Source organism: Oncorhynchus clarkii, chromosome 27 (genome assembly GCF_045791955.1).
Source record: "Oncorhynchus clarkii lewisi isolate Uvic-CL-2024 chromosome 27, UVic_Ocla_1.0, whole genome shotgun sequence".
NCBI classification, from domain to species: domain Eukaryota; kingdom Metazoa; phylum Chordata; class Actinopteri; order Salmoniformes; family Salmonidae; genus Oncorhynchus; species Oncorhynchus clarkii.
The window spans coordinates 43,954,073-43,975,457 of NC_092173.1; the positions used below are offsets into that span (position 1 = coordinate 43,954,073).

General features: G+C 42.3%; 1 protein-coding gene across 1 annotated transcript in view; it reads left to right on the forward strand.

Moving 5' to 3' along the window:
* The window catches only part of LOC139385868 (cell adhesion molecule 2b), a 476,978-nt gene that overhangs the window by 379,673 nt on the left and 75,920 nt on the right, over positions 1-21,385 (forward strand). The window contains exons 4-5 of the mRNA XM_071131148.1: positions 2,802-2,954; positions 3,576-3,713. Coding sequence (XP_070987249.1) covers positions 2,802-2,954; positions 3,576-3,713 — 291 coding nt within the window. The remainder of the gene's footprint in view (positions 1-2,801; positions 2,955-3,575; positions 3,714-21,385) is intronic.

Here is a 21,385-nt window from a genome sequence, read left to right on the forward strand (position 1 = left end):
TTCTTCTCTCTGGCTGATTAAAGCTGTAGTTGTTCTCTTCTTCTCTCTGGCTGATTAAAGCTGTAGTTGTTCTCTTCTTCTCTCTGGCTGATTAAAGCTGTAGTTGTTCTCTTCTTCTCTCTGGCTGATTAAAGCTGTAGTTGTTCTCTTCTTCTCTCTGGCTGATTAAAGCTGTAGTTTTTCTCTTCTTCTCTCTGGCTGATTAAAGCTGTAGTTGTTCTCTTCTTCTCTCTGGCTGGTTAAGATGTAACACAGGAGGTTTGTGGCACCTTAATTGGGGAGGACGGGCTCCTGGTAAATGGCTGGAGCGTAATCAGTGGGACTGTATCCAATTCATCTAAACACATGATTTGCCTCCATTCCATTTGATCCGTCCCAACCATTATTATGTACCGTCTTCCCCTCAGCGGCCTCACATGCTCTACAATTAGCCTTGGTTTGCCTCGGTGTGCATGTTAATAATTATCGTGAGTAACTGGGAGACGACAAGGTGTTGTTAACGAGGAACTTGTAATCGCTTTCTTAGATGTTCAGTGTTGTTCTAGGTGGTATTTTCAATTAAGCAACTGGAACAACCGGTGTCTGATATGAATAATGGTGAATCATTAAGACCTTTAATGTCTTCACAACCTCCCTCATTTGTCCAGTGTGATTAGAAGATCATGATTAACAAACGATCAAACTAACGATACAAAGCATTTAACTCAACTGCTACCGGAGGCTACCGGAGGACACCCCCCCCCCCCCCCCACCCCAACCCCCACCCCTGGGTGCACATTTTGTTTTTTGCCCTAGCACTACACAGCTGATTTAAATAATCAAAGCTTGATGAGGAGTTTATTATTTTTAATAATTAGTTTATTATTTTTAATTATTAGTTTATTATTTTTAATTATTAGATGATTATTCTTTAATTATTAGTTGATTATTTTTTAATTATTAGTTGATTCTTTTTAATCAACTGTGTAGTAATATGGCCCCAAAAAATTAAAAAAACTTGTACCCAGGAGGGGCCCAGGACCAAGTTTGGGAATCCTTGGATTAGATGCCAACACCATGTTCTTAGGTGACCACCAAATTAGGTCTGTTTGGTGATATTTGACTTCGACCAATACATATGCCCTCTCAACTTTAACAATCAGGATGAAGAAATTAATTCAGCATATTTAATGTATAAATGCAAAGATATACAGTAATACCAATGCACTGCCCAATTAATTAACTTAATATGCAAGTCAGCGGTGTGTCTGAATATCTTATTCATGTCAAGTAAAAAAAAAAAAAAAAGTTTCAGGTTTGATGTGATTTTTCAAATATGTGGCTATAGAGACAGTAGTGAGACGATTTGTCTGTGGTGATATGTGACTGGTCTGTGGTGATATGTGACTGGTCTGTAGTGATATGTGTCTGGTCTGTGGTGATATGTGACTGGTCTGTGGTGATATGTGACTGGTCTGTGGTGATATGTGACTGGACTGTGGTGATATGTGACTGCTCTGTGGTGATATGTGACTGGTCTGTGGTGATATGTGACTGGTCTGTGGTGATATGTGACTGCTCTGTGGTGATATGTTCATTGAGGTGGTGACTGGTCTGTGGTGATATGTGACTGCTTTGTGGTGATATGTTCATTGAGGTGGTGACTGGTCTGTGGTGGTATGTGTCTGGTCTGTGGTGATATGTGACTGGTCTGTGGTGATATGTTCATTGAGGTGTGACTGGTCTCTTTTGAAGCTGATGTAGCACCATACTGCTAACAGAAAGGTCATCTCAAACCTGTTGTCTCTCGCACAGCATTTCAGACACATGGACGCACACACTCACACTCGCAACACACACAAGCATACACACCTTTCTCAGGTAGGTCATTTGACACAGCAGCGCACATCCAGTGTTTCCCACTCAGCAGTAGTACCTGCTGTTACAGCCTGCCAGCCAGCCACAGGAGAGCACAGGGAGAGGCCTCTTCATATAATACATTTTACATTCTTGATCCTGCCTCCCCAAGGCACAGTCGTCCCTCTTTCCCTCTAGCCCTACCTCTATACATTTAATTCTAACCCTATCTACAGACACTCCCGTCTAGCCCTACCTCTATACATTTAATTCGAACCCTATCTACAGACACTCCCATCTATCCCTACCTCTATACATTTCATTCTAACCCTATCTACAGACACTCCCCATCTAACCCTACCTCCATAACATTCATTCTAACCCTATCTACAGACACTCCCATCTAGCCCTACCTCTATACATTTCATTCTAACCCTATCTACAGACACTCCCATCTAGCCCTACCTCTATACATTTAATTCTAACCCTATCTACAGACACTCCCATCTAGCCCTACTTCTATACATTTCATTCTAACCCTATCTACAGACACTCCCATCTAGCCCTACCTCTATACATTTCATTCTAACCCTATCTACAGACACTCCCGATCTAGCCCTACCTCTATACATTTAATTCTAACCCTATCTACAGACACTCCCGATCTAGCCTTACCTCTATACATTTCATTCTATCCCAATCTACAGACACTCCCATCTAGCCATACACACAGACACTCCCATCTAGCCTTACCTACATATGGCTATGTTTCAAACTGCACCCTATTACCAACATAGTGCACTACTTTTGAGTAGAGACGAACTCCCCTCATCTGAAGAACTGTGAACTTTATTGGATCCTGTGAATGTGTGTCTGTGTCCCCCCAGCTCTGTGTGTCTGATGGTCCTTCCTGTGTGTCCCACAGTGTGTGTGTGTTTACTATGTGTTCACTGTGTGTTCCCCAGCCTTGAGGGACAACCGGATCGAGCTGGTTCGGGCAACGTGGGCGGAGCTTACCATCAGCATCAGTGACATCAGCCTATCAGACGAGGGCCAGTACACATGCTCCCTGTTCACCATGCCTGTCAAGACCACCAAGGCCTTCCTCACTGTACTGGGTGAGTGTGTGTGCGTGTGTGTGTGCCTGTGCGTGTGTGAGTGTGAGTGTGAGTGTGTGTGTGTGTGTGTGTATGTGTGTGTGTGTGTGTGTGTGTGTGTGTGTGTGTGTGTGTGTGTGTGTGTGTGTGTGTGTGTGTGTGTGTGTGTGTGTGTGTGTGTGTGTGTGTGTGTGTGTGTGTGTGTGAGTGAGTGAGAGTGTGTGTGTGTGAGAGTGTGAGAGTGTGAGAGTGAGTGAGTGAGAGAGAGAGAGAGAGAGAGAGTAGGGATTGGGGTTCCGTTTGGATCTCTACACACCTTAGGACTGACAATTACACAGTGCTAATGCTCCTAACTCAGACAGCAGTCGTCGTTTAATTGGTTGGACTGTTTAACGATCCCCTAAAGGTTGATGGGGAAGCGTATTGATTGTTTTAGGCAAGAAGGGCATCTCACTACACATGAAGAATGAATGTTGATTGAGGTTATTAGAAGGACAGTATTTGTAATTAAATAATAGAGTTGTTCTGTTTTTTAACCTAACGCGTTGTTATGTTAATACAGTTCTTGTTGACTGGGTGTTTTGTTGTTGTTGTTGTTGATGATTTTCGGTGTTGTTGTTATGAATTGTTGTTGTCCTGCAGGAGTCCCAGAGCGACCAGAGATCACAGGGTTCACTAAGCCAGCCATGGAGGGAGATGAGATCACTCTGATCTGCACCACATCTGGCAGCAAGCCTGCGGCACACATCCGCTGGTTCAGAAACGACAAGGAAGTAACAGGTAACGGCAGAATGTAACAACAAGGAAGTAACAGGTTTTGGGAAGAATGTAACAATAAGGAAGTAACAGGTATGGGCAGATTGTAACAACAAGGAAGTAACAGGTTTTGGGCAGAATGTAACAACAAGGAAGTAACAGGTATGGGAAGAATGTAACAATAAGGAAGTAACAGGTATGGGCAGATTGTAACAACAAGGAAGTAACAGGTTTTGGGCAGAATGTAACAACAAGGAAGTAACAGGTATGGGCAGAATGTAACAACAAGGAAGTAACAGGTATGGGCAGAATGTAACAACAAGGAAGTAACAGGTTTTGAGCAGAATGTAACAACAAGTAAGTAACAGGTATGGACAGAATGTAACAACAAGTAAGTAACAGGTATGGACAGAATGTAACAATAAGGAAGTAACAGGTATGGGAAGAATGTAACAACAAGGAAGTAACAGGTTTTGAGCAGAATGTAACAACACATAAGTAACAGGTATGGGCAGAATGTAACAACACAGAAGTAACAAGTATGGGCAGAATGTAACAACATGGAAGTAAAAGGTATGGGCAGAATGTAACAACACAGAAGTAACAGGTATGGGCAGAATGTAACAATAAAGCAGTAACAGGTATGGGCAGAATGTAACAACACAGAAGTAACAGGTATGGGCAGAATGTAACAACAAGGAAGTAACAGGTATGGGCAGAATGTAACAACACAGAAGTAACAGGTATGGGCAGAATGTAACAACACAGAAGTAACAGGTATGGGCAGAATGTATCAACATGGAAGTAACAGGTATGGGCAGAATGTAACAACAAGGAAGTAACAGGTTTTGGGCAGAATGTAACAACACAGAAGTAACAGGTATGGGCAGAATGTAACAACACAGAAGTAACAGGTATGGGCAGAATGTAACAACAAGGAAGTAACAGGTTTTGGGCAGAATGTAACAATAAGGAAGTAACAAGTATGGGCAGAATGTAACAATAAGGAAGTAACAGGTATGGGCAGAATGTAACAATAAGGAAGTAACAGGTATGGGCAGAATGTAACAACAAGGAAGTAACAGGTTTTGGGCAGAATGTAACAACATGGAAGTAACAGGTAAATAAACACATAATGTTGCAAGACTCGTACACAGGCGTGAAGTAACAACATACTAGCATGGAAAAACACATGCAGTTACATTGTTTATACATGAACCCCAACAAAGTCCACTCTCATTCACACACTAACACACGGTTAGGAAGTCCAGGCTGGAGGCTGTACCACCTGTTGAGGTGGTGTAGAGTTCTTGTCCTTGTAGGAAGGGTCTAGTGTTGAGTTGGGTTGAGGTGGTGCCGAGTTCTTGTCCTTGTAGGAAGGGTCTAGTGGTGAGTTGTGTTGAGGTGGTGCCGAGTTCTTGTCCTTGTAGGAAGGGTCTAGTGGTGAGTTGTGTTGAGGTGGTGCCAAGTTCTTGTCCTTGTAGGAAGGGTCTAGTGGTGAGTTGTGTTGAGATGGTGCCGAGTTCTTGTCCTTGTAGGAAGGGTCTTGTGGTGAGTTGTGTTGAGATGGTGCCGAGTTCTTGTCCTTGTAGGAAGGGTCTAGTGGTGAGTTGTGTTGAGGTGGTGCCGAGTTCTTGTCCTTGTAGGAAGGGTCTAGTGGTGAGTTGTGTTGAGGTGGTGCCAAGTTATTGTCCTTGTAGGAAGGGTCTAGTGGTGAGTTGTGTTGAGATGGTGCCGAGTTCTTGTCCTTGTAGGAAGGGTCTTGTGGTGAGTTGTGTTGAGATGGTGCCGAGTTCTTGTCCTTGTAGGAAGGGTCTAGTGGTGAGTTGTGTTGAGGTGGTGCCGAGTTCTTGTCCTTGTAGGCAGGGTCTAGTGGTGAGTTGTGTTGAGGTGGTGCCAAGTTCTGATCTGTTGTCTCTCTGCACCCTTGTGTCCAACTCAAGAACTGACAGGAATAGGGTTCTGTTGCCCAACCTGATAGGGTCTGTGAGTGGCTGACCAGGTAAGCTGACTGCGTTCTCTGGCAATCTGGTCCCTAACACAGAGGTATGAAGTGGCTTTTGCCACTGGAGAAATGTGCCACATATGTGCCTCGTTTCAGGAACTAGGCGTATGTCGCACGTCACTACTTCACAGGAGAGTCATTTGGACGTAAACATGCATTTTTTTTAAATCAAAATGCGTTTTTTTTCTGGCAGAAATGCCTTCTGGAACATGAACTTTCATGTGTCTTAATAACAAACGTGTATGCCATCTGTAAATACTTATACAAATGTTAAATTACGAGCCTAGTTTGGTTGAGCCACTATAAAAGGTGTAACGGCTGATTTCTTCCTCTGAAGAGGTGTAGCAAGGATCGGACCAAGATGCGTGGTGGTAAGTGTCCATGGTTGTTTATTTAAAAACATCAACTGAACACTATGAAATACAAAAACAATAAACGTGAACAAACCGAAACAGTACCGTGTGGCGACAAACACAGACACGGAAACAAACACCCACAAACCAACAGTGAAACCCAGGCTACCTAAGTATGATTCTCAATCAGAGACAACTAACGACACCTGCCTCTGATTGAGAACCATACTAGGCCGAAACATAGAAATTCCAAAATCATAGAAAAACAAACATAGACTGCCCACCCCAACTCACTGACCATACTAAATAACGACAAAACAAAGGAAATAAAGGTCAGAACGTGACAAAAGGGAGGAACCTTCCCGCTAGCCGTAAGATGAACGGGCTGGACATGCCATCAGATGAGTTCTGATTTGTCTGCCGTGTAACATGCTTCTGTCTATAACATGAGCTGCTCAGTATGTGTGTAGGTAATGCGCTTCGAGTTTTGGTGCATGACAGCACGTTTGGAGTCTGTGTGGAGGAAGGAAAATGGTGTCCCTTGAGAGGGCAAGAACAAGATGTATGTCAGGAGAAGTGCAGTATTATAATAAGGAATGGAATAGAAAAAGAGAGGCAGAGGAAGTCGAAGAGAGAGAGGGAGGGTGGGCTTGAATCAGTTCAAAATTGTGGAAAAAAAGGGAGATGGTTTGTTAAAGAAGAACGGTAGAAAGTGTGAGCTGTACACCGGATCGAAGACAGGAAGAGAAATGGAAGTGAGTGAGGGTGAAGTATCGGACACGGTGGGTGTGGTGAAGTTCTCTGAGCCCAAGGCTTGCACGAGGGTCAGGATGAAGATGACTCTGACGGTAGCAGTGACATGTTTGGAAAAAGTGTACCCTTGCCTTTTGGCTGATCCATTTGTGGTTTCAGGGTGGGTGAAAACAAAAGTTGGGTGCTGTGGAATCGGGGAAGGTAAGCAGAAGTGGCCTGGTGATAATTGCTGGTGTTTCTGCAGGTCAGAGGAAGCATGCGCTCCATGTTAAACTAATTTTGCAAAAGAGATGTGAATTGTTTTGCTCTCAAGAAAAGGCCGCCATTGAAAGGAGTGATTACTGGGGTAACTGTAAATGTGAAAGTTGACCAACTGAAGGGTAATATTTCCAGCGTTTGTGACTCTCGTCATTTGGTGCGACGCAGGATATATAAGTTAACATGTGTGAGCTTTTGTACCCAATACATTACGTTGTTACAGGTGTCAAACTTATGGGCATGTGGCAGCAGTGTGTAGGTGGGAGGTTCCTAGGTGTTCCTATGTGGCAGCAGTGTGTAGGTGGGAGGTTCCTAGGTGTTCCTATGTGGCAGCAGTGTGTAGGTGGGAGGTTCCTAGGTGTTCCTATGTGGCAGCAGTGTGTAGGTGGGAGGTTCCTAGGTGTTCCTATGTGGCAGCAGTGTGTAGGTGGGAGGTTCCTAGGTGTTCCTATGTGGCAGCAGTGTGTAGGTGGGAGGTTCCTAGGTGTTCCTATGTGGCAGCAGTGTGTAGGTGGGGGGTTCCTAGGTGTTCCTATGTGGCAGCAGTGTGTAGGTGGGAGGTTCCTAGGTGTTCCTATGTGGCAGCAGTGTGTAGGTGGGAGGTTCCTAGGTGTGAGAAGTGTGCAGAAGGGCATGAGACAAAGTAATGTGTAGCATTGGGGAAAGTAGTGGTATGTGTTAATTGTAGGGGGGTGCCCATGAGGCTGTGGATCAGAAATGTCCCCTGTGAGAGAGATGCAGGGTGAGGTTTCCAGGGTTAGAGTGGAGCAGAAGTTGTTGTATGCTGAGGTAGTGAAGAAAGTAGAGGAAGATGGGTCAATTGAAAGGGATCCTGAGAGGAGTGGTGTGCAGAGTAGATCTGTACCAGTACAGAGGGAGAGGCCAACAAGTCATATATATATACTTCAGTGAGATTGGATTTTTAGCATTTATAGCAATGGTTATCAACTGTACTGCAGGGATGGAACGTAAGTCGCAGAAAATTGAGGTTGTGGTGGCAGCCGCAGAGAGTTATTTGGGTGTACGAGACTTGACTTCAGAAGAGTAACAGGGTGTGTTGAGTGGTGGTGTCTCGTCCTTTCAGGCTGTTGGCAAGAGGTAGGACTAGAGAGATTTAAATAGTGGAGTAGGGTGGTGGGTTTTTAGTGAGTGTAGGGTGATGTGTATTTGTTGATTTAAAAAAAAAAGTTATATATTCTGTATTATTATTTTCAAGCAACATATAAGGGAGTTATACTCCAGTCCAGTAGGTGGCGGTAATGCAACATGTATTGTATGCCAACCCCTGTATGCTTTCTACCTCAGCTTTTTTGAAAGATATCACGAATAACTGCAATAAGTGTTGCTGCTGTACTGCTCTCCACATTCCGGAGGACAATCGTGCCGTGCTGACTCTCTCCGACTCTGAAAATGAATCAGACGAAGAGGAAATCCCTGATGTACGGACAGTGTGGAGTCCTCTAAAACAGCAATCAACAGTGTTGTTGTCAGCCTGCCGGGTGCCATCAGAGTCCCTGGGTTCGCGCCCAGGCTCTGTCGTAACCGGCCGCGACCGGGAGGTCCGTGGGGCGACGCACAATTGGCCTTGGCCTAGCGTCGTCCGGGTTAGGAAGGGATTGGTCGGTAGGGATGTCCTTGTCTCATCGCGCACCAGCGACTCCTGTGGCGGGCCGGGCGCAGTGCGTGCTAACCAAGGTTGCCAGGTGCACGATGTTTCCTCCGACACATTGGTGAGGCTGGATTCCGGGTTGGATGCGCGCTGTGTTAAGAAGCAGTGTGGCTTGGTCGGGTTGTGTATCGGAGGACGCATGACTTTCAACCTTCGTCTCCCCCGAGCCCGTACGGGAGTTGTAGCGATGAGACAAGATAGTAGCTACTAAAACAATTGGATACCACGAAATTGGGGAGAAAAAAACGGGTAAAAAATTAAATAAAAAAACACAACAAAAAAACAGTGATGTTGTCACAGAAGAAGTTGACAGAGTTTTGAAATCAGTGGAATGCCCAGTGGAAGCAGAGTATGATCGCTAAGGAGATGGAGAAAATTCTGGCGTTTGATTGCAAATATGTGGAGGGAGTAGAAAGTAGAAAAGAGAACAAACACACAGAAGGTTGTTGTATAAAACACATCTCTCTGGATTACATCTTCAAACTAAAGGGCAACCATGGCAACCGTGACAGAGATTACATCTTCAAACTAAAGGGCAACCATGGCAACCGTGACAGAGATTACATCTTCAAACTAAAGGGCAACCATGGCAACCGTGACAGAGAGGGAGAAGCATCCATCCATGTATACGGGTGAGAGAATCAATCTAGCTACATTTTCAGATATTATAAGTTTCTAATTTTGTCAGAAATTTGCTTTCATTCCAAGTTAAAGCATACTGTTAGCTAGCTACCGTTAGCTGGCTGGCTCGCTAGCTAATGTTACGTGTATGATCTGTGTTGTAATATTATTTATATCTCAGGAAGCTATATGCATTGCTAGTTATAACCTAATGTTAGCTAGCTAGGTAACATTGAACCTAATTAGTTAGCTTTAGCTACTTGCAGATTAATGCATGGTGGCTAGCTTTGACAATCAGTTTTGTATTGCTAGTAGTATTGGTTGTGATTATTACCATATTCACTGTGTTCAAAACAACTGGGAACTCTGGAAAAAAAAAAGCTCTGACTGGGATTTTTTTGAGGGGATAGTCATCCAACTCGGGATTCCAACCTTTTGATCTCATAGTTGTCCAAGTTCTCAGTTGTCTTGAAAGCGCCATTTGGTTTCATTGTTTAGCTGTCTAAACAAAAGACTTCGCCAGATGATTACATGACCCATCAAGTTTGCCAGGTGTGTCTGGGGGTGATTACGGCCATTTATTGTATTTCATGAACATGTCTACACCATAGAGACCCAGCACGGCCAGGTGGACTGGGACAGCAAGGAGTCATAATGCCAGGTAGTCCTAAGGGTCCTAGGGCTCAGGTCCTCCGAGAGAGAGAAAGAAAGAGAGAAAGAGGGAATTAGAGAGAGCATACTTAAATTCACACAGGACACCGGATAAGACAGGAGAAATACTCCAGATATAACAGACTGACCCTAGCCCCCCGACACATAAACTACTGCAGCATAAATACTGGAGGATGAGACAGGAGGGGTCAGAAGACACATCAGAAGACATCTGATGATAACCCCACTTTGCCAAAACACAGCCCCCACACCACTAGAGGGATATCTTCAACCACCAACTTACCATCCTGAGGCATCGTTCACACTTAAGAGGAAACAAAGAAGAGCTCTCCATTACATGTACATTCATGTACATACATGTACATTCAAGGGCCATTTTCTCAAAAGTCATCTTTCATTTTATTTTGAATTTTACCCCTTTTTCATGGTATCCAATTGTTTTATTAGCTACTATCTTGTCTCATTGCTACAACTCCCGTACGGGCTCGGGAGAGACGAAGGTTGAAGGTAATGCGTCCTCAGATACACAACCCAACCAAGCTGCACTGCTTCTTAACACAGTGCGCATCCAACCTGGAAGCCAGCTGCACCAATGTGTTGGAGGAAACACCATGCACCTGGCAACCTTGGTTAGTGCGCACTCATCGCGCACTGCTGGTGCGTGACAAGACAAGGACATGCTGGTTATGACAGAGCCTGGGCGCGAACCCAGAGTCTCTGATGGCACCCAGAGTCTCTTAGCCACTGCGCCACCCGGGAGGCCCCCAAGTTGTCAACTTTCAAAGCAGAATGACTTTGTTCCTCAACTGCATTATTTTCTATCTCTGAGTATCTACTTTTTATCCAATGTAAAAAATGTAAAAAATTCTTTATAACACATAGGACCGAATTGAGCCGGTCACTCATGAATAAGTCAGGCTGAGGTGGGGGATGGTAACCTCTGCTGCAGATGAAAAGTCACACAGAGTTTGTCTCAGAGAGAGGGTTCAGTGAGAGTTTTGGGCAGTTTGTTACAAGCAAGTACAAGGTAAGGGTAGAATGTAAAAAAGTGAACGATCCTCACCTGATGTTTTACCTTAATTTAGCCAGGCAAGTCAGTTATGAACAAATTCTTATTTTCAATGACGGCCTAGGAACAGTGTGTTAACTGCCTTGTTCAGGGGCAGAACGACAGATTTGTACCTTGTCAGCTTGGGAGTTTGAACTTGCAACCTTCTGGTTACTAGTCCAACGCTCTAACCACTAGGCTACTTTGCCTAAGATCTGAAGCTTAGACTTAATGCCTAGACTTTAGCTCAAAGGGAAAACACAGCCTTGTGAAAGTCACAGTCAATGAAAAATGATATAAACTCAGCAAGAGAAGAAACATACTCCCATTGTCAACTGTGTTTATTTTCAGCAAACTTAACACGTGTAAAATATGTGTATGAACATAACAAGCATGGAATAATGTGTCCCTGAACAAAGGGGGGGGGGGGGGGGGGGGGGGGGGGGTTCAAAATCAAAAGTAACAGTCAGTATCTGGTGTGGCCACCAGCTGCATTAAGTACTGCAGTGCATCTCCTTTTCATGGATTGCACTAGATTGGCTGGTTCTTGGATGTTACCCCACTCTTCCACCAAGGCACCTGCAAGTTCCCAGACATTTATGGGGGGAATGGCCCTAGCCCTCACCCTCCGATCCAACAGGTCCCAGACGTGCTCAGTGGGATTGAGATCCGGGCTCTTCGCTGGCCATGGCAGAACACTGACATTCCTGTCTTGCAGGAAATCACGCACAGAACGAGCAGTATGGCTGGTGGTCATGCTGGAGGGTCATGTCAGGATGAGCCTGCAGGAAGGGTACCACATGAGGGAGGAGGATGTCTTCGCTGTAATCCACATCGTTGAGATTGCCTGCAATGACAACAAGCTCAGTCTGATGATGCTGTGACACACGGCCCCAGACCATGATGGACCCTCCACCTCCAAATCGATCCCGCTCCAGAGTACAGGCATCGGCGTAACGCTCATTCCTTTGACGATAAACGCAAATCCGACCATCGCCCCTGGTGAGACAACCCCGCGACTCATCAGTGAAGAGCACTTTTTGCCAGTCCTGTCTGGTCCAGCAACGGTGGGTTTGTGCCCATAGGCGACGTTGTTGACGGTGATGTCTGGTGAGGACCTGCCTTACAACAGGCCTACAAGCCCTCAGTCCAGCCTCTCTCAGCCTATTGCGGACAGTCTGAGCACTGATGGAGGGATTGTGTGTTCCTGGTGTAACTCGGGCAGTTGTTGTTGCCATCCTGTACCTGTCCCGCAGGTGTGCTGTTCAGATGTACCGATCCTGTTCAGGTGTTGTTACACGTGGTCTGCCACTGCAAGGACGATCAGCTGTCCGTCCTGTCTCCCTGTAGCGCCATCTTAAGCGTCTCACAGTACGGACATTGCAATTCATTGCACTGGTCGCATCTGCTGTCCTCATGCCTCCTTGCAGCATGCTTAAGGCACGTTCACACAGATGAGCAGGGACCCTGGGCATCTTTCTTTTGGTGTTTTTCAGAGTCAGTAGAAAGGCCTCTTTAGTGTCCTACGTTTTCATAACTGTGACCTTAATTGCCTACCGTCTGTAAGCTGTGTCTTAACGACTGTGTCTTAACGACCGTTCCACAGGTGCATGTTCATTAGATGTTTATGGGTCATTGAGCAAGCATGGGAAACAGTGTTTAAACCCTTTACAATGAAGATAGTGTGAAGTTATTTTTACGAATTATCTTTGAAAGACAAGGTCCTGAAAAAGGGACATTACTTTTTTTGATGACTTTACAATGTTATAAAAAGAGACATTTTTCTTCATTTCAATTGAATAGAATCCTTCAATGATTTAGTCTTAATGTCTCTTTAATGTCACATTCTGGCTCTGAGGAGTCAATGTGACACTTGGTCTTTGTTAAAGATTTGTAGCAGGAGCAGTAGTTCCTGCTGGTTGTGTCTGGGTCTGAGTGTGCTTCCGAAATGGCACCCTATTCCATATTAAGTTCTATTGGCCCTGGTCAAAAGTAGTGCACTAAATAGTGAATAGGGTGCCATTTAGGACCGATGCTAGGTCTTTATTGAAAATTTGTAGCAGGGAGCAGCCGTTCCTGGTGGGTTGTGTCTATGTCTCCGTCTGCGTCTCTGTCTGTGTCTGCCCAGTGTGTCTGGGTGATTAATGGAGGAGGCTGTGGTATGAGACTTTCTGATTTAGATGACGCGCACGTACGGAACAAGTAGCTCACAGCGCACGTAGGCCACATGAAATGCCAGCAGTTAGCTGGCACATCACAACCAGTCTGTCTCAAAATTAAAATCATCCATCTTTTCTCTCTGTCTCTCTCTCTCTCTCTCTCTCTCTCTCTCTCTCTCTCTCTCTCTCCTTCTCTCTCTCCTTCTCTCTCCTCCTCTCTCTCTCTCCTCCCTTTCTCTCTATTTCTCCTCCCTTTCTCTCTCTCTCTCTCTCTCTCTCTCTATCCTCATCTCTCTCCTTCCCCCCTTTCTCTCTCTTTCTCCCCCCTTTCTCTCTCTTTCTCCTCGCTTTCTCTCTCTTTCTCCTCGCTTTCTCTCTCTTTCTCCTCCCTTTCTCTCTCTTTCTCTCTCTTTCTCCCCCCTTTCTCCTCCCTCTCTCGTTCTCTCTCTCTCTCTCTCTCTCTCCTCATCTCTCTCTGTCCCCCATTTCTCTCTCTTTCTCCCCCCTTTCTCTCTCTTTCTCCTCGCTTTCTCTCTCTTTCTCCTCCCTTTCTCTCTCTTTCTCCCCCTTTCTCCTCCCTTTCTCTCTCTTTCTCCCCCCTTTCTCACCCCTTTCTCTCTCTTTCTCCCCCTTTCTCCCCCTTTCTCCTCCCTTTCTCCTCTCTTTCTCCTCCCTTTTTCCCCCTTTCTCCTCTCTTTCTCCCCCTTCTCTGTCTCTTTCCTCTGCCTTTAAATTGTGGGCAAAAGGTAATAGATTGAGTCCAACAACCCACGTACTAATAAGACTCAGTACTAATGCTAAAGAAAACTGCATTCTGAATAAGGGCCTTTCTATAAACTAGTGTACCAATCAGCATTTAATGTAGGTGACATCTGTTTGGAGCAAAGTAATGATTCATAATTTGCCTTTTTTTGTCATGTGAATAGATAAAGATATAAAGGTAGAACATAGATATATATATTCAATATGAAGGTAGAACATAGATATAGATTCATATGAAGGTAGAACATAGATATAGATTCAATATGAAGCGAGAACATAGATATAGATTAAATATGAAGGGAGAACATAGATATAGATTCAATATAATTCATATGCAGGGAGAACATAGATATAGATTCATATGAAGGGAGAACATAGATATAGATTCAATATGAAGGTAGAACATAGATATAGATTCAATATGAAGGTAGAACATAGATATAGATTCATATGAAGGGAGAACATAGATATAGATTCAATATGAAGGTAGAACATAGATATAGATTCATATGAAGGGAGAACATAGATATAGATTCATATGAAGGTAGAACATAGATATAGATTCATATGAAGGTAGAACATAGATATAGATTCATATGAAGGTAGAACATAGATATAGATTCAACATGAAGGGAGAACATAGATATAGATTCAATATGAAGGTAGAACATAGATATAGATTCAATATGAAGGGAGAACATAGATATAGATTCAATATGAAGGTAGAACATAGATATAGATTCATATGAAGGTAGAACATAGATATAGATTCATATGAAGGTAGAACATAGATATAGATTCATATGAAGGTAGAACATAGATATAGATTCAATATGAAGGGAGAACATAGATATAGATTCAATATGAAGGTAGAACATAGATATAGATTCATGTGAAGGGAGAACATAGATATAGATTCAATATGAAGGTAGAACATAGATATAGATTCATATAAAGGTAGAACATATATATAGATTCATATGAAGGGAGAACATAGATATAGATTCATATGAAGGTAGAACATAGATATAGATTCAATATGAAGGGAGAACATAGATATAGATTCAATATGAAGGTAGAACATAGATATAGATTCATATGAAGGGAGAACATAGATATAGATTCAATATGAAGGTAGAACATAGATATAGATTCATATAAAGGTAGAACATATATATAGATTCATATGAAGGGAGAACATAGATATATAGATTCATATGAAGGTAGAACATAGATATAGATTCAATATGAAGGTAGAACATAGATATAGATTCATATGAAGGTAGAACATAGATATAGATTCATATGAAGGTAGAACATAGATATAGATTCATATGAAGGTAGAACATAGATATAGATTCATATGAAGGGAGAACATAGATATAGATTCATATGAAGGTAGAACATAGATATAGATTCATATGAAGGTAGAACATAGATATAGATTCATATGAAGGGAGAACATAGATAAAGATTCATATGAAGGTAGAACATAGATATAGATTCATATGAAGGTAGAACATAGATATAGATTCATATGAAGGTAGAACATAGATATAGATTCAATATGAAGGGAGAACATAGATATAGATTCAATATGAAGGTAGAACATAGATATAGATTCATGTGAAGGGAGAACATAGATATAGATTCAATATGAAGGTAGAACATAGATATAGATTCATATAAAGGTAGAACATATATATAGATTCATATGAAGGGAGAACATAGATATAGATTCATATGAAGGTAGAACATAGATATAGATTCAATATGAAGGGAGAACATATATATAGATTAAATATGAAGGGAGAACATAGATATAGATTCAATATGAAGGTAGAACAGAGATATAGATTCATATGAAGGTAGAACATAGATATAGATTCAATATGAAGGGAGAACATATATATAGATTCAATATGAAGGTAGAACATATATATAGATTAATATGAAGGTAGAACATAGATATAGATTCATATGAAGGTAGAACATAGATATAGATTCATATGAAGGTAGAACATAGATATAGATTCAATATGAAGGGAGAACATAGATATAGATTCATTATGAATGTAGAACATAGATATAGATTCATATGAAGGTAGAACATAGATATAGATTCATATGAAGGTAGAACATAGATATAGATTCATATGAAGGTAGAACATAGATATAGATTCAATATGAAGGGAGAACGTAGATATAGATTCATATGAAGGTAGAACATAGATATAGATTCATATGAAGGGAGAACATAGATATAGATTCAATATGAAGGTAGTACATAGATATAGATTCATATGAAGGTAGAACATAGATATAGATTCATATGAAGGGAGAACATAGATATAGATTCATATGAAGGTAGAACATAGATATAGATTCAATATGAAGGGAGAACATAGATATAGATTCAATATGAAGGTAGAACATAGATATAGATTCATATGAAGGGAGAACATAGATATAGATTCAATATGAAGGTAGAACATAGATATAGATTCATATAAAGGTAGAACATATATATAGATTCATATGAAGGGAGAACATAGATATAGATTCATATGAAGGTAGAACATAGATATAGATTCATATGAAGGTAGAACATAGATATAGATTCATATGAAGGGAGAACATAGATATAGATTCATATGAAGGTAGAACATAGATATAGATTCATATGAAGGTAGAACATAGATATAGATTCATATGAAGGGAGAACATAGATATAGATTCATATGAAGGTAGAACATAGATATAGATTCATATGAAGGTAGAACATAGATATAGATTCATATGAAGGTAGAACATAGATATAGATTCATATGAAGGTAGAACATAGATATAGATTCATATGAAGGTAGAACATAGATATAGATTCATATGAAGGGAGAACATAGATATAGATTCAATATAATTCATATGAAGGGAGAACATAGATATAGATTCATATGAAGGTAGAACATAGATATAGATTAATATGAAGGTAGAACATAGATATAGATTCATATGAAGGTAGAACATAGATATAGATTCATATGAAGGTAGAACATAGATATAGATTCATATGAAGGTAGAACATAGATATAGATTCATATGAAGGGAGAACATAGATATAGATTCATATGAAGGTAGAACATAGATATAGATTCATATGAAGGGAGAACATAGATATACATTCAATATAATTCATATGAAGGGGGAACATAGATATAGATTCATATGAAGGTAGAACATAGATATAGATTCATATGAAGGTAGAACATAGATATAGATTCATATGAAGGGAGAACATAGATATAGATTCATATGAAGGTAGAACATAGATATAGATTCATATGAAGGGAGAACATAGATATACATTAAATATAATTCATATGAAGGGATAACATATATATAGATTAATATGAAGGGAGAACATAGATATAGATTCAATATAATTCATAGATATAGATATAGATTCATATGAAGGTAGAACATACATACATTAAATATAATTCATATGAAGGGATAACATATATATAGATTAATATGAAGGGAGAACATAGATATAGATTCAATATAATTCATATGAAGGGAGAACATAGATATAGATTCATATGAAGGTAGAACATAGATATATAATTTCATATGAAGGTAGAACATAGATATAGATTCATATGAAGGTAGAACATAGATATAGATTCATATGAAGGTAGAACATAGATATACATTAAATATAATTCATATGAAGGGATAACATATATATAGATTAATATGAAGGGAGAACATAGATATAGATTCAATATAATTCATATGAAGGGAGAACATAGATATAGATTCATATGAAGGTAGAACATAGATATATAATTTCATATGAAGGTAGAACATAGATATAGATTCATATGAAGGTAGAACATAGATATAGATTCATATGAAGGTAGAACATAGATATTCAAACACATGTTTAAACCTTTTCTCATGCATGGAGTCGTGTGACAAACACTTTCACTTTATTTCCGTAAATGTATGATAATGCTGTTTGTTGTTATATCATATATAAATATTGGGGTGGCAGGGTAGCCTAGTGGTTAGAGTGTTGGACTAGGAACCGGAAGGTTGCAAGTTCAAACCCCCGAGCTGACAAGGTACAAATCTGTCGTTCTGCCCCCTGAACAGGCAGTTAACCCACTGTTCCTAGGCCGTCATTGAAAATAAGAATTTGTTCTTAACTGACTTGCCTAGTTAAATAAAGATAAAATATACAAAGCATTTAACAATTGAATTACGCATTGTCCTTGATCCTGTGAAAATCCTGGATATTTGCAGTTTTCAGAAAACAGTTTTCACAGGCAAACATATTATAAAATAATATATATGATTGCAAAAAAATATATATAATTTTTCAAACAGAAAGAGTAACTTTAATATTATTAATAAAAACAAAAATAGATACTGTCATTATCGGTGTTCTTCAATATTTATAATTACGCATAACAGTTGTTTGACGCACGTTTGCTGTCTAGCTGTTTAGTTACGTGGGGACATTATCCCCCAACGTCAACTGATTCAGGATATGATTTTCTGAACTGCAATGGATTGTAATAAAGAGCTTGTGTGATGATACACGTGATTTAACAGCCAGTGCGGGAATTCATGTTGATCTGGAGGATTTGACAGAACATTTTGGTTTCTGAGTTGTTACGGAGGTCAAGATACTTAGCCTACTTCATGGACAACATTAAATCAAGATTCCTGAGGTAAGATCAAGGTCTGTGTACCTTTCGAAAGCTTGTTTTCTGAGTTAAAACAGAGCAATCGGGAAAATGGCTTGTTCATTCGTTTTTGAATAGAAAATATATATATATTTTTTTAAATTGCTTGTTTTTCTTCTTCTTCGTTTTTTTTGCATACAAAACCAAAAACAACTTGATAGTTCAGTGTTCAGATGTGGGTGGGGTTAAATGTGGAATGCCTGGTCAAGTGCACAGCCAACACTTCCTGTTCTATCAAAGTAGGAGGTCACCCTTCTAACGCCATTCTATGAATCTGTGAGTCTACTATCTATTACTTAATTGATTAATAGCTGCCCATACCGTGCACAGAGCCAAGATAAGGTACGATTTCAAAATGTCTGCACGAGACTTAGTGTGTATTGACTTATTAATGAACTGCTGTTACTGTAAATGGTTAGCTGACTGATATATCCTAACTACCTAGCGATACATAAAAAACAACAGTAAATATTGCTAGACTAGAGATATGCCCTAGCTATAGTTAGTCAGTGGTTACACATCACCAAGCAAGGGTGTGATTGGTAAATATATCCTTTAGCTGTTTCCAGCAGGTCTCCAGCTACCCAGACTGGTCTGATCAGCCTGATAGGGTGTAGTGGGTGTGTCCAGCAACCCAGACTGGTCTGATCAGCCTGATAGGCTGAAGTGGGTGTGTCCAGCTACCCAGACTGGTCTGATCAGCCTGATAGGGTGAAGTGGGTGTGTCCAGCTACCCAGACCGGTCTGATCAGCCTGATAGGGTGAAGTGGGTGTGTCCAGCTACCCAGACTGGTCTGATCAGCCTGATAGGGTGTAGTGGGTGTGTCCAGCTACCCAGACCGGTCTGATCAGCCTGATAGGGTGAAGTGGGTGTGTCCAGCTACCCAGACCGGTCTGATCAGCCTGATAGGGTGAAGTGGGTGTGTCCAGCTACACAGACCGGTCTGATCAGCCTGATAGGGTGAAGTGGGTGTGTCCAGCTACCCAGACCGGTCTGATCAGCCTGATAAGGTGAAGTGGGTGTGTCCAGCTACCCAGACCGGTCTGATCAGCCTGATAGGGTGAAGTGGGTGTGTCCAGCTACACAGACCGGTCTGATCAGCCTGATAGGGTAAAGTGGGTGTGTCCAGCTACCCAGACCGGTCTGATCAGCCTGATAGGGTGTAGTGGGTGTCTCCAGCTACGCAGACCGGTCTGATCAGCCTGATAGGGTGTCGTAGTTGTGTCCAGGTTACACCTGTGCGTGTGTGTGTGTATAGCAGTGGAATGAAACATCCAACCCATGGCTCAAGTGTGGTGCTGTAGGTCCTGTCTAGAAGCAACCGCTAGCCATTAGTCACTTTGTAGAGACCTGAGACAATTGGTCAGGTGGAATTTTGACAGTAATTCCTTTACACCTGACCAATTCTCTCAGATCTATTAGAGTGGAGGTCTCATCATGTCACCACCGATCAATCCCTCTCAGATTTCCACAAGTGTCTAGACTCTGGGCAGTAAGTGCTGGGGGTTGGTTCTGGACAGGCCATGGGTATTATAGTAGCTCAGTCAGTCACTGTCATCAGTCCCTCTCAGTGTCTAGACTCTGGACGGTAGGGGCTAGGGGTTGGTTCTGGACAGGCCATGGGTATTATAGTAGCTCAGTCAGTCACTGTCATCAGTCCCTCTCAGTGTCTAGACTCTGGACAGTAGGGGCTAGAGGTTGGTTCTGGACAGTAGGGGCTAGGGGTTGGTTCTGGACAGTAGGGGCTAGGGGTTGGTTCTGGACAGTAGGGGCTAGGGGTTGGTTCTGGACAGTAGGGGCTAGGGGTTGGTTCTGGACAGTAGGGGCTAGGGGTTGGTTCTGGACAGTAAGGGCTAGAGGTTGGTTCTGGACAGTTGGGGCTAGGGGTTGGTTCTGGACAGTAGGGGCTAGGGGTTGGTTCTGGACAGTAGGGGCTAGGGGTTGGTTCTGGACAGTAGGGGCTAGGGGTTGGTTCTGGACAGTAGGGGCTAGGGGTTGGTTCTGGACAGTAGGGGCTAGGGGTTGGTTCTGGACAGTAGGGGCTAGGGGTTGGTTCTGGACAGTAGGGGCTAGGGGTTGGTTTTGGACAGTAGGGGCTAGGGCTTGGTTCTGGACAGTAGGGGCAGGGGTTGGTTCTGGACAGTAGGGGCTAGAGGTTGGTTCTGGACAGTAGGGGCTAGGGGTTGGTTCTGGACAGTAGGGGCTAGGGGTTGGTTTTTAGACAGTAGGGGCTAGGGCTTGGTTCTGGACAGTAGGGGCTAGGGCTTGGTTCTGGACAGTAGGGGCTAGGGGTTGGTTCTGGACAGTAGGGGCTAGGGGTTGGTTCTGGACAGTAGGGGCTAGGGGTTGGTTCTGGACAGTAGGGGCTAGGGCTTGGTTCTGGACAGTAGGGAATAGGGGTTGGTTCTGGACAGTAGGGGCTAGGGGTTGGTTCTGGACAGTAGGGGCTAGGGGTTGGTTCTGGACAGTAGGGGCTAGGGGTTGGTTCTGGACAGTAGGGGCTAGAGGTTGGTTCTGGACAGTAGGGGCTAGGGGTTGGTTCTGGACAGTAGGGGCTAGGGGTTGGTTCTGGACAGTAGGGGCTAGGGGTTGGTTCTGGACAGTAGGGGCTAGGGGTTGGTTCTGGACATTAGGGGCT